The sequence below is a fragment of the Anser anser genome, assembly GCF_964211835.1.
Source record: "Anser anser genome assembly, chromosome: 1".
NCBI classification, from domain to species: Eukaryota; Metazoa; Chordata; class Aves; order Anseriformes; family Anatidae; genus Anser; species Anser anser.
In genome coordinates, this window is record NC_139720.1 from 204,563,698 (window position 1) to 204,578,093 (window position 14,396).

General features: G+C 45.3%; 1 protein-coding gene across 1 annotated transcript in view; it reads left to right on the top strand.

The window, feature by feature from the left end:
• The first annotated feature begins 177 nt into the window (after nt 1-177).
• The window catches only part of PRCP (prolylcarboxypeptidase), a 32,459-nt gene continuing 18,240 nt past the window's right edge, over nt 178-14,396 (top strand). The window contains exon 1 of the mRNA XM_083796585.1: nt 178-454. Within this exon, the coding sequence (XP_083652711.1) occupies nt 320-454 (135 nt within the window). The 5' untranslated portion in view covers nt 178-319. The remainder of the gene's footprint in view (nt 455-14,396) is intronic.

The following is a 14,396-nucleotide window of genomic DNA, read 5'->3' on the forward strand; positions in this document are numbered from 1 at the left end:
ACCCAATGAGATGCGAGGGTGCCTGCCTGCCTCGCCCCCGAGCCCCTCCCGCTTCACGCCCGCCACCTCGGCCGGCCAACCGCGAGAGGGCGCGCGCGTCGTCCCCTCTCGGCGCAACCAATCGCAACCCTCTAAACCCTCAGAGCCCGCCCACCGAAGCGAAAACCCCTCCCCTTCCGGTACCGTCCCTCAGCGCGTCCCGCGCGGGGCGCAGGTGTGGTCACGCCCCTTCGCCGGCTCCTGCCGGCACCGGCCGGGGAGGGGGCGGTGGGGCCGCCATAAAGCGGCGGGGCGGCGGGCAGTGCCCTAAGGCCTTGCCATGCCGCGGCTCCTCCTCCCCCTCCTGCTGCTTCTCCTTCTCGGCGAGCTCGGTGCCTTACTGGCTCCTCGCCGCCGCCGGGGAGCGCCGCCGCCGCCTCCCGGTCCTTACCTGACGCGTTACCTCTCGCAGCAGGTAGGAGCTGTGGGTTTTGCAATAAAACGTCCCTTCCCTCCGTGCCTGGCTGCGGGGCTGGCTGAGGGGAAGCCTGGCGGGGCGCAGCGGAGAGCTGGGTCCTCAGGCGGGTCGTTTCTGTGGGGATTGAGGGGTGTTTACTGCTCTTCGGTGCCTAACTTAGCTAATTAGCGTGTTTTTGTAGCTTCCCGGGTGCTGCGGTGCTGAATTCCTCAGGTAAAGTTCTTGTTGTGTGTTCCTGCTGTAGGTGAAGCAGCTGACTGCAGCCACAAGGTGCCTGCTCTGCTATGGCTTGGTCAGCTGCACCCCCAACGATATCTGCGTGCACCCCCTGGATGATTCCAACTTCTCTTAAATGGGAATCAGATTCTTGTTACTAACCCCAGCTTTATTTTGCTGGTGGTTCTAACAGTTCTTAATGTGTTGGTGAAATCCATAGCACATGCGCAGACCATGATTTTGACTACAAGCGCTGGTGCAGTCCCCTTGCAGAAAGCTCAAAATCCTGCCTTTTTTTTTTTCTTCTAAGTTTTCCCAATGCAGTCACCAGTTTCTCCTGATGTGTCAGGGAAGCTTTGCATCTCGACCTTTGATATCCCTGACTTTGGAGGGGAGGTAACGGTTCCTCTTGCTTGGAGGTGTAGCGAGAGGAGAGGATGCTTCTGGCACTGTCTGGCTCTGGTTGGAGGCAGCGTGTAGCCTGGCTCTGAACCTCATGCCCTGGTCTAAGTGGGAGAGCTGTGGGAGGGAGATGTTTAATGTACAGGCATTTTGGGTGGTGGTGTGTGGATTGAACACCTCAGTGTTGAAGAAGGTAAACTCAGGATGGGAAGATTAAAAAAAAAAAGGGAGGGGTATGCTTTCAGAGAGAACAGAGATGGAAAAAAACAGGCAAGCTGTGTAAGATTATCCTAAATTAGCTACAAGATAATTTTAGAGTCAAAGTCCTCTTTGTTAGAGTTGAGAGGCAGGTGTGGAGCCGTTAAGGGAAATCCATGCACCGAGATTATACTGCAGTGGTCTGTTTCTGCTTGTGAGTGGTCTTCTTCTAGGGGTCTGCCTGCAAAACCTGTGGAATTCCTGAGGGTTGAGAGCATCTCCACCCTATGAATGCTTTCAAGTCACTCAGGAAGTGATTGGAGGCTTGGGTCCCTCCATTAGCTCTTCATTAGCCCTTAAGCTCATACTGCAGATGCCTTCTGCAGTGCGTGATCAGTGTTGGCCAGGATATCAGCCCTGTGGCATATCTTGCTCTGTGACACCCAGTTGTAGCACGCAGGCTGTTACACATTGCTGCCATCGTATCAGTGGTAGTCATCCCATGGTCTGAACCTGGTCTGAACCACCCTCTGAACCACCCTCTGTCACCACGCTCACACCTCTGTCCTCGTCCCCTTTTGGAGTTGTCTCCTTTTGGAGCTGCCATGTGCCTGAGATCTGTGGATTTTGGGAGGTAGGTAGATCTTGAGAGGAGGGAAGGAAAAATCCTAGTGACACTGTTGTGAAGGTGATGCCAGATCTCGCTCCCTTCAACCTCACCCTTCTTTTCTTCCTCCCTTACCTCAAGTAAATTCATATTGGCTTTGAGTACCTGCTGTAGCAGTTGGATCCTGCTGACAGGCTCAGAAATCCTCACCTTTGCTGCCCAAAGGCTTACAAATATCACAGCACAGGGTGGGAGATGTGTGCCTATTCATGTTTTGCGTTTTTGGGTGTATTCCTATCATCAGATTAGGATGTTGTTGCCTGTCACCTGAAAGATGTAGGGCTAGCATAAAAGGTCTAATCACATGGAGGCGTAAAACTTTTTTTTATCAGTAGCATGGCATGCAGAACTAACAGGCAGCTCTCCAGCCTTTGTGAAATGTGCACTGAGTGCAGCTGTCTGGGAATTTGTAATTACATTATGATTCTGTAGTGGAACTTAAATACTGTGATTACCATATTAAATAGGGGTGGTGATACTTTGCCACCTCTGAGGGTTGATGATGTTTGTTTACATAAAAGTTGCTTAGGGCTTGAATCATCAGCTGCTCTTCTTCCATAGCTCAAATTGCTGTTTTGACTGTTGTTTTTCCATTATCGGTTTATATAAAATCACAATATAAAAATGTTTTTACAATATGGCAAACTATTATGCTGTCACAAAGGAAACATTTACACTTCTGTTAAAAAAGCAAAACTATTTGAATAGTCTTTAAATATTCAGTACTTCCATGAAAGACAATTTTGAGAAGTCTAAATAGCTTGCATGAATCCCTTTGCCTAGGAAGTTACCTCTTGAGCACTGTGAGCAGTTCATTAACGTTGGACACTAAAGAACAGAATTGCAGAAGCTGGGAATTCCCTTGTGGAGTTACAGTCTCTAAGCAGAGCTGCTTGGCATGGAGGCCTGGAGACCTAGTACGTTGCTTGAGGGTTCAGCGTCAGCATTTACTGACATCTGAGTCTGTGGTGAGCCAGGTACGTGTCTGCTTTCAGAAAAACAGGGGAGAAACAGGGTCGAGAGTAACAGGGTTGAGAGTAGTTTACGTTGAACTTCCTCCTGTTTACTGTTTTAAGTGTCTGACACCCCTGACAGCAGGGCTAAAGTCTAGAACTGGAGAAATAAGTCACACGATGCCTGTGTCAGTGCGACTGGGACCTCAGCTTGCATGTCAGATGTTCTGAACTGTTTGTCCTTAGTGTTCTGTATTGTTTTGGCTTGGGGGTGTGACTTTTTTTTCTCTCAGTAAGTAAATATTGCCTTTAAGCTCTCTACTTCTCCAATGCACGACTGACATTACCCTGATCTAAAGGTACCTGATGCTGCCATGGGATGGTACACAGCCCTTGTAGGAGAAACTGCCATCACCCACATCTTTACACCAGCAAACCATACCTGTCGTGGGGGAGTTAGTCTCCTTTTTAGCTCTCGTGATAGACTGGTGTGACTTCTGTAGGCAAGACTGTGCTTGCTTCTGCTTTCGTGTCTGGCTCGGCCTTGGGGCTTGTGTGTCAAGTCAATCCATGTAAAACTGACCTTTACAGGGAGATGTGTAGGATGTACGGAGCTGCAAGCACAAGACTGCTCTGAATGGCCTCTTTGTAAGCAGCTGTGTCAGTGACCACAATGAAAATTTACAGAAAGGGCTTTGAGGCACCTGAGGGCTGTCTCCTCTTTACCCAAGTAGAAATAATCCCACAGGGGGGAGTGTCTGGAGTCAGGCAGCTTTTTCTGACCTTCAGGGAGCCTTGTCTTGCATCTGCATCATTCCTGTCTTCAATCACTAGTGTTGGGGGGAAAAAACAAAACAGCAACAACAAAACTGAGAGTTTGTGTTGCTCTAAATGCAGAACTGCAGAGGATGGTGCTCTAAATGTCCTGATATTTAAAGGCTTCTTGGTGATAGCCTGCCTTCTCAGAAAACAGAGTGATGTCTCTTCACTCCATGTGGTAATTGGTGGTTGTGCAAGACTTAACGTGGTGGGGGGCTCTTCTGCACAATCCCGCTTTGTGCGCACATCACTCACTCTGTAAGCAGTTGTGAATTGGTCTAAGAACCAGCGTACCACGTCCAAATAAACTTCTGTTGAGCGAGTTCCTGAGACTGGTCCTTCAGCCATCTTTGGGACTAACACATGTCAGTGATGTGGCCATTTCCAGGTGGGTTTTGGTTGCTTTTAATCACTTTCTAGATGTCATACACATGTCACTATTTCATAGCTTAGCAAACTCGTATGCAAGTCTGTGCTCTAAAACTTATCTATGCTTCACATTGTGTGTATGTAAAAGGAAGCTCCTAAAGCTTCCGAAGTAATGCAATTTGAGCTCTTCCGTCTCTATCATGTTTCTTTAATGCCCTATTTTGTGTTACAGACTGAAGTTTTGAGGCATAGAAAATGAAAGCTCTGGTTGAAGGTGCAAAAATCAGAAAGCAAATTTAGAAAGTGTGTGAAAACTTGAATGCAAATTTCAAGCAAGAAAATAAAAGCTGAGAAGGACTGCAACAGACTAAAGAACACCTGTCAGAGAAGGAAGAAGACCAGACGCGGTTCGTTGTGTTATATGGGAAGGGCCAATTTAGAGGAAACCTGTGAATCCTAGAATTTTCCTGCTCTAACTGAATATCAGTGCTACAGCAAAAAAAAAAAACTTCAGGTAACTGTATGAATGAGCAGTGTAAGGGAAGTGAGGTCAAGAGATTGGATCACTTCTCTGACAGTGTTACCTTGATTTAATCCAAACAAGAGGTGCAGTTTTGCATTGAATGTTGCATCTGCTGTACCCGCAGGAAGGAAACTTACAGTTAAGGAACAAGGTATCTTTTAACACAGTTTAATGCAGTCTTTAAAGTTTTTTCCACTATTGTGTGCAAATGAGTGGCACAAAGTACATGCATATGTACATACACCGGTGCTGTACAAGTTGTTGTAATGCTGATGGAGTAATTCTTAACTCTAGGCCTCAAATTTCCTTATAAAGCTATTAAAGCGGATTGAAATCAGCAGCTTTAATTGTGGTTAGTAAATTTTTCGGCAGCTTATGATGACTCAGGGTGGTGTCTCAGAATAGTAACGCATGGCAGGAATGGCTAAGAAGGGTTTGTTTTTCCAGTCTGGCAACACAATGCAAGAGCACCTTCAACTTCTGGTGAAGGAAAAAACAAAGTGCTTTTTACATAGCCCCTTGGTACCCATTAGAAGCTATGTCAGTGGTCAGAGAAGTGATGCTGATGTTTGTCTTTGAGGTGAATTGCTTGGCGTATATGTTTTACTCATCAAGGAGTACAAGGGCACTTGGCAGCTCTTACTCTGTGATATCACAGTGTGATTTAAAACAGGAGCTGTAAGCTATAAACCAGCTCTATAAGCAAAACAATAGCTCTTATTCAGTGGACAGGAAAGCAGGGAAGTACTTGTTAAAGCTCGTCAGTGCATTTTTATTTTTATGCAGTACTTATCTGTGGGTCACAATGCAGGCATCAGCTTCTCAAATTAAGCAGGAAACACTTAATTTCCTCACAAATTGCAGTCTCTTCCTTTGAGTGAGCAGTTAATACTGAAGGCTACAAAAAGCATCCATAACCACTGCTCTCTCTGAAAATAAGCACTTTTATCTCTAGCTTTAACCATTAAAAAGCTACAATAAGAGGCTGAAATGCTTCTGTAAAGCTTTTTATTAAAGAAAATCTGAAGAACTAAAGACTAAACAAAACTGCACGTGGCTGAAGTAGTAAGCAGCTGAGAGAAATCCTGTTGAAGTTATTTAACTTGCGCTCATTGCCTGAGCTGCCAGCTGTGTTTCTTGCTTTTGGGGGAGAGGGAGATGGAAATGAAGTTCAAAGGAAAATTTACTGCTCATGTGTTCTGCGTGGGTGCTTTGAAGAGATCAGGATCATCAAACAGCCAAAGTCATAGTCAGAGACAGTATAGATAATTTGTAACATCTCAAAGTGTTGAGAGACTGGAGGTTTCGCTAGAATAGATTATTTCTTTAAGTCTTCAAAAACTGAAGAAATACCTTAATTTTCTTTACTTCATATGTTCCGGAATACATAGGTAGTGTATTGCTAGGTGTACTGCTAAGGCAGTGAAAGTTGGTGAGAAATTAATGGGAAAACCAGGCTGCAGTCAGTGATCTTCCATACACTTGCAAAATGATTATTATTTTTGTTTTGTAGGCCCTTGAAGTCAGAATTAAGCATGGATGGAAGAATGGGAATGGTATTTCTTTTCAGAACAGCTTGTAGACAATCTTCCTTGCCTGTGGAGTAAGGAGTTAATTTTCTTTTGCTGATTTAAATTTTTCAGCACTGACCCCTGGGCTTGGTTCAGCCCTAAAATACGTGGCAAAGCTGGTACTCAGTGCTGTTACAGTGCTACTGCCACGTGGCATTGGTACTGCAAGTGGTGCTGCACTGTGGTGGTAGCTCTCTAAATGCATACAGTGAGCAAAAAGCCTTGCACGCTTCTGGGCTGTTTGTTTCTATTGTCAGAATGACTTAACAGATGTTTCCTTTATTCAGTTACTCGGTCACAGTATAAACCTTATATACAAGCTCGCCCTTGCGTCAGCCTTGCTGACAATGGTTAGGTGAAGATCACCTCATCTGGAGAAGATGATGGTGGAGCAAGATCCAAGAGATCTCTTCAGAGGAGAGGAGGGTGGCCAGCGAAGGGCCAGCCTGCGTGGGGTGCAAGTTCGCAGGGAGCTGTGATACCCTGCCATGGCTTCTACCTCTGGCTGCTGATATGGACTCACTTGGTGCATCTCCTTTCATTTCTGGTTAATTTATTCCCCTTCTAAAGGGAGTAAATTTGTCTTGCATTTTGAAGCAAAAAAAAAAAAAAACTTTCTAAAAGCGTGGACAAAGGAACTGAGAATGTAGGAGGTAGGCTGAGATGGTAGTTTCCATGCAGGAACTTCCCGTCAAGACAACAGGAACAGAAAGTGGTGGTATTGAACTCTTTGACTTCAGCTGGACTTGGATTGAGGCCAGGCTGAATTAAAGGAAGTGGGTGAAAGCAAAACTAGCATTAACAAAACGTTTGATTTATGCCTCAAACCAGCAGCTTGCTTTTTGTTACTGCCTGACTCCCTGAAAGTGGAGTCTTCCACAAAAGCTGTTCAAAACCACGTGCTGCTCTGGAGATGCTGGCTTTTCTCCACTCTTCCCTGCACGGTGATAAGTGGCTGACCACCTAGAATCACTGAATCATCTAGGTTGGAAGAGACCTCCAAGATCATCTAGTCCAACCTCTGACCTAACACTAACAAGTCCTCCACTAAACCATATCACTAAGCTCTACATCTAAATGTCTCTTAAAGACCTCCAAGACCTCCAGGGATGGTGACTCAACCACCTCCCTGGGCAGCCCATTCTAATGCCTAACAACCCTTTCAGTAAAGAAGTTCTTCCTAATATCCAACCTAAACCTCACCTGGTGCAACTTTAGCCCATTCCCCTACAAATGTACAGTTTTGAATCCCTCAAGTCATAGTTACTGGGGTAAAATGCAGAGATTCAACTCATAGGCAGAGGCTCCTGTCCTACAAGCTGATGGCGAATTGCTTTTTGCAAGTGTCTCTGTTTCAGGGCCTGTTCTGAATGGGGTAGTTTGTAAAAAGATGTTCTTGCCTCTTTTTGAGAAATAAAAATTGAAATAGAAAAATATTTTTCAGCTAAAATCTGAGGGCCTCTGTTTAGAAGGGAAAAACATGGGCTTGCCACGAGAAAAGCATTATCAGTCCAGGTCAGTTGTGGGAGTTAATTGTGGTGTGGAGACTTGGTGAGTGTCCATCTGTTTGGTAGAGCTGCTCAGCCACTGGAGCACTTCTGTAACAGCTGGAACAAGAGACCCATGTGTTTCTGCTTGGAAGTAGAGCAATTTGTAGGAAACCTGTTGACCTGCAGAGAGCCAAGGGTGTGAATTCCCTGACTGCAGCTGATCTCCCCATTGGGCCTCTACCCGTGTGTTGGAGCCCAGCAGGTAGGCAGTTCTTCTGTCCAGATGTGTTGCAAGCTTGCCAGAGGAGCAATTGCTTGTGGCCTTTTTGCTATTGCACAAGGGCTGTATGACTAACTGTGGCTTTCGTGCTTTGTTTTCCAAAACGCTTCTTCCTCCCCTGTTCAAGATACAGACAGTGGTGACTGAGCGGCACTTTGCTGCCCTGGAAGTCTGGGAGGTAAAACAGTTGCAACTTGAGTTGAACTTTAAAAAAAAAATACTTGGCAATTTAGAAAGTTCTAGCCCTCTTGGGGGAGGTGTAGAGGTGTTTTAGTTTGACCACATCAAAATAGTCTTGAATTTATTTTTGGAAGGTTTTGTTTAAATGATTAGCAGTATTCAAAGCTGTCAGGTGCTCCCAGCAAAACTGGATATCCAGTGTCTTGTACTGCTTAATCAGGGCCATATTGAGAGGTTGCGTGCAACTTTTTATTTCCCTCTGAAGTCAGTCCTCCAGCTGTGATGGATTTGTAATCGTCTGGCAGGCAGATGGAAAAAAGACAGACCTTTGCCTGTTATGGGTCTGAGAGACCGTTCACCAGAGTAACTTCATTTGTGCTGGTGTTGTGCATCTTACTGCTTTATGAAATCACGTGCTTTGGGTAATACAGCCCTGACCTGTTTGCTCCCTACTCCTTGCCCCATCCCTTGTCCCGTGGAAGAATTTCTCCAGGATATTTGTGCATTAACTGGAAGCATCAGTGTGTCACTGCCAGTTTGTTTAAATTCACGTAGCTGACTGATTCTCAGCAGCACAAGCCCCCACTGCTTTGGGAAGAATGAGGTGTGGGTGCAATTGAGAGCACGGTTAAGACTTCAGCAGGAAAGCTGATCCAAGCTGTTCTTATCACATCCTCTCTCTTCTGCTGGAGCTTTGCCACCCTGGAGTCTGGGGCAGAAAATTGTGGGGGGCCTGGGACCTCTCAGAAAAAGGGAACAAAGTATGTCCTGACTCACTGCTGGAGGATTTCTCACCCGAGCAGTCTAAGCCTAAGCATGACTGTGGAGTTCTTCTTTACGTGGTTAGGGGGATCTGGAGTTTGGGTTGTGGTATGATGCTACTAATGGTTTGTGGAAGTCAAAACCAATTTGTTTGTGTTCTCTTCGGTTGCTCTGGTTTCTAACATAAAAATAACCCTTCATCATGTAGCGTTTGGGAACTGTTTATTTCTAACGAGGGCTGACCTGAGTAGCCTGGTGCTTCCCTACAGCATATCCTGTAGCTGTTTAAATGTTCTTTGGTCTGTTTCATCTAAGCGCTTCGTCCAAGCTGTGTGACACAGGGCAGGGGGTACAGTTCCTGTCTGAGACTCTGCTTGTCACTTCTTTTTAATCACCGAAGTGATAAATGAGTGCCAAAAGCAGACTTCCTTAAACAGTTGCAGCCTCCCTAGAGCAGATGACACAGTTCCTGCAGTGTAAAAGAAGCTTCAGCAAAATACACAAATCATGATTACAGTCAAAGGGTAATTTGTTCACAAGGACATAATCACAATGGAGATCCTTCCATTACAAGGATCTTAAATCTGGATTTGCTTTTGAGGAGTTTCTTGGACTGAGAGCTAACTCTAGCAATGGAGAAATTACAAAGTGGTTTTCTAGACCTTCACTAGTAAAATGGAAGTTGGAACTAGTAGGCAGAAAGCTTGCATATTGTTATGTCGGTCATGTTAAATGTGACAAATGATTGAAATAAAATTAAAGCCATTGACCAAAACCTCTGAATTGCTATGAAACTTCTGAATTATGGGGAATATGAAAGATTACAATGGCATCAAGATTCTGTCTCTGAATTCCAATTTTGTTAGTTTATTTGTAGGACTTTCAAGTTAGAGGGTCAGTGTAGCCTGATGCAAGAAGACGCGGTTCACATCTGCATGTTCTTCCACCAAGCATCAAACAACTAAGTATTTTGATGGACTGGTGTTAGTCTTTGGTCTCAGCTGTCCATTGCACAAGTATCAGTCTGCTGAGCAAGGAATGCAAAACTCAGTTGTTGAATACTTTGCAGAACACCTCATTCCATGTATTTAAGGTGAAAAAGATAAGAAAATAAAGCTAGTAGTGTTTCTTAAGTCAATAAGCCTGTTGGGAGTTAAGAAGAGAATCTCCCCAGCAGTGAATGAGATGAAGCCTCAAAGGCTGTAATACAGAAAATACGCAACAGGAAGAAGCAAAGCAATAGGAATAATGTTGGGGAGATGTACTTCTTAACTCATGTTTTATTTAGATTCTAGTTCTGCTCCCATGTCTCCACTGCTACGGAGAGGTAAGTAGTGTGTGAGTACGTAGTTCTGGTGGTACTCACGTGCTGCCATGGTTTTTGAGCTTGACTATGTATACGTAACAGCACTAGTAAGAAAATTTGGGGCCTCTTTCCATCTGATGCTCTACAAAGATGGCAAGGCAGTCTGCCCTTGTGAACATCCAACTTAGATGGAGGAAGCAAGGATTAGAAGAGGAAACAAAGCTAATAGGGCCAGCGAACTGGAGAGGAGCCCCACAGCCTGCCAGGAGTAAAGCCGTGAATAGAAACGCACCAGTGAAATCCCAGGGAGCCTGGTGCCCATACTGCTGTTCACGCAGGAGGATATCCTCAGACCATCCTGCATCTTCCTGTCCTCAGGAAACAATTCAGACAGGATGAGCACTCAAAACAACTCCATGAACTCTTGGAGGGTGGAGCATGCCTCCTTAATCCTCTGGCTTTTCACCAGTAAAACAACTGACTCAATCTCAAATGGGATAACCAAGTTTGGGAAAAGAAAGCGACGACACAATGTTAAAATGAGGTGTGACACCAAGCTGAGTGGTGCAGTTGTTTCCCCAGAAGGAAGGGATGCCATCCAGAGAGACCTGGACACGGCCCATGTGAATCTAATGAGGTTCAACAAGTCTAAGTGCAGGGTGCTGCACCTGGGTTCGGCAGTCCCAGCCACAAGCACAGACTGGGAGAAGAACTCATTGAGAGCAGCCCTGGAGAGAAGGACTTGGGGGTTCTGGTGGACAAAAAGCTCGACACAAGCCAGCAGTGCGTGCTTGCAGCCCAGAAGGCCAACTGCGTCCTGGACTGCATCAACAGAGGAGTGGTCGTCAGGTGGAGGGAGGTGATTGTCCCCCTCTGCTCTGCCCTTGCGAGGCCCCACTTGGAGTGCTGCGTCCAGGTCTGGGGCCCCCAGCACAAGAAGGATGTGGGGCTGTTAGAGTGGGTCCAGAGGAGGGCCACAAAGTTGGTCAAGGGGCTGGAGCACCTCTCCTATGAAGAAAGGCTGAGAGAGCTGGGGATGTTCAGCCTGGAGAAGAGAAGGCTCTGGGGAGACCTCATTGCAACCTTTCAGTACTTAAAGGGGGCTTATAAAAAAGATGGAGAGTGACTCTTTGCTGAGGCAGATAATGACAGGACAAGGGGTCATGGCTTTAAACTAAAAGAGGGGAGATTTAGTTTAGATGTAAGAAGGAAATTCTTTACTCAGAGGGTGGTGAGGGACTAGCACAGGCTGCCCAGAGAAGCTGTGGATGCCCCATCCCTGGAGGTGCTCAAGGCCAGGCTGGATGGGGCTTTGAGCAACCTGGTGTGGTGGGAGGTGTCCCTGCCCATGGCAGGGGGTTCGAACTAGATGGGCTTTAAGGTCCCTTCCACCCCAAAACATTCTGTGACTCTATGAAGGCTTTGATGCTTTCAGTCTTTCCAGAATCTCAAAAGCATAAAGCCATCAGTGAGATTTACCACCCTGGATGACATTAAATGTGTTTTGTTAGATGCTACCCTATGAATTAGCCCCTTTTGGAAAAGGCTTTGTGTTGCTGTCCTGTCCCTGTAGTCCTTAATGACCTTAAGGTGCTGCTGAGAAGGAAGTGGGTTTTATTCCACGTGTCCTGTTTTGTCTTTGTACTTCACTTGGTACCATGGGTTCAGAATATTTCCAGGAGAGCATTAAGCAGACAAACAGCTGTACAATAACTAACAAACATCTGCTGTGCCTTTTTTGTCTCCTCCCTGAGGGAGATGTGTATAGCAGGGCAGCTTGTTTTGGGAAGTACATTTAAAATAAAACAACGACAAAAAAAAATCGCATAAAGGAGATAAGTCATCTTTGAGAGGTCAACATAAGCACATGACACGTGCATGTACAAGGTAAGGTCAAAACTGTGCCACATATTTGAAGCGGAAGGCAGAGAGGCAGACGCCAGTGCGGAGAGAGCTCTTCATCCTGAGCTGCGCTGTAGAAAGTCTGTGTGCCGAAGGTTGAAAGCTGCTGGCTCAAGGCTTCGGTCTAAAGCTCTCACCAGCCTCTAGGACAAAGCTGGGGGGGAAATACAGGGAGATTCCACTTCTTACTGAAACAAGGCTGACAAGGGTTTTTGTATGTGGAACTGAAACGTTGCTGTTGCGTTCTTTGCCTCTGAGACGTAGCTCTCCAAAGTTTTCGCATCCTGCCTACCTCAGGTGGCAAAACCTTGCCTTAAACTTGTAACTTCTTGCTTCCACTCCTCCTCCTTTTTCTATTTTAGTCTTTCCTTTTATCAGAACATCCGATTCTGTGCCAGAGATGGTGTTGCATGTACATCGTAGCTTCATTTGTAAGAGGCTGCTGTTGTGTTTTTGCTGAAGGCCGTTTTCTTAATTCTAACCAAATCTGCTGGGTAGCGGTTACAGAAGCTTAAAATTTTAGGCTGTGTAACTGCTTTGGATAAATCCTGGAGTAGTTTGGAAGGGAGCTCTGAATGCAGCCCGGCCTGGCCCTGCCTCCTGCTCAAATCAGGGCCAAATTGGCTGCTCTGGGCCTTGTAGTTACTGCTGACCTGCTGGCAGTAATTGTAATGATGAAAACTAATTATAAAAAAACTCGTATGATAATGTACCCTAACTAATGTTACTGTTAACCAGCAATTAAGGTACTGTACTCATGTATTAAACTCTTCTTTTGTTGGTATGGTCTGTTGTATCGAATTGAGTGTGATTGTGAAAGCCAAATTGGTTTTGTCGTACCCGTTCCTTTTGGGCTCAGGAGTAGAAAAGAATTTTTCTGGTTCAACATGTTAATAAAATCTGAATGGGCGATCAGAGTTACTATGTGTTGAGGTGCACTTTACATGGAGTTTTTTTTATTTACATGCTTGCCTTTAAATAAGGCAGGGGGAAGAAGCCACCTGCTGAATGAGACCAGGCAGCTCCCATGTGCGATCCTGCAGCACGCTTTGGCTACACAACAGCTCCATCTGCTGTTTCTGGGCTACAACTTTCCCTTTGTGCCTGAACCTCCCATTTCACAATTTCATAGTGGTTCTTGTGCTTCTTCTCTCCAACTTCATACATCTTCAGACAGCCCTTACTCTTGGGAGGAGTTGCTGCTTGGGATGTTCCGGAGTTGCATTTTGCAGTCCTGGATTCTTCTGAGTTCTTTAAATTTCTTGGCAATAACTGGTAGCTGTGACAGCTGTTTGCTTCACAAACATGAGGTTTTCTTTGCTATTCATGTTATGTGTCTTACTCTTGCAAAGACAAGTTCTTACAAGGTAAGAAGCCCCATGATCTAGCAGTAGGAGTTTGCTGTTCAGTTGAGTAATAGGTACTTGTGATTTTTGCGAAGAAGTCCGGACTTGTCTGTGCTGTCTGGGATTTGGCATATTTCTGTGGTTTGATTTCTCGTGAACATAAGACAGTTTAGCTGCTGAGGCTATCCGAATTTGACAGGTGGAGGGAAGAAGGAGAAAAAGTGACTGGCAATGAGTTAGTCTGCAGCATAATTCAGAATCATGGTGGAGAATCGTACTACTGCTGTCACCGGGGTCACTAAAACTGGCAAAGGGAAGCTTTAGCTCCTGTACTTCTCTCATTACTGAGAGGCAGACTTACTAGAGCACTGGGATTTTTTTTTTCAGTTTTGTGGGAGCAGACCAACGGATCGCATCAGAAGTAAACTGTTGTAAATCCTGCATGTACAGAGAATATTATCCATCATTCAGGAAAACATTCATATTTGAATATTACTATCCAGATCTTCCAGTTTCTATGGAATGGGGATGATGAGAAGGGCTTTTGAATTAGTTCTGCACAATATCCCACTGGATAGCCTCAACCTGCCTCACCGTAGGTTGCTGATGCACTCACCTATTGTGATTTTTTTTTCCCCCCACTGGTTTTCTGTCTGTGTGCACTAAGCTGTCTGCACTGAGAAGATTTGGGTACGTAACTTCGTAGGTCGGGAAAACTGAGTGCTTTGTGCAGTCTTGTAGTTGGCACTCTGGCTTTCTGCAGGAAAAGAATCAAATTTTAAGGTTAGATGTTTATTTTTTTTCCATAAAAGACAGATGGGGCACGTAAGCCTGTCTTTTGTTGTTTTTCTTAAATATTTCTGACCAGCAGACTAACCAGAAATTTTAAATAAGATGATTTCCCCTCTTGCAGACAGACCTGGAACAAAAGATGCTTGAATTGTACTTTCTAATA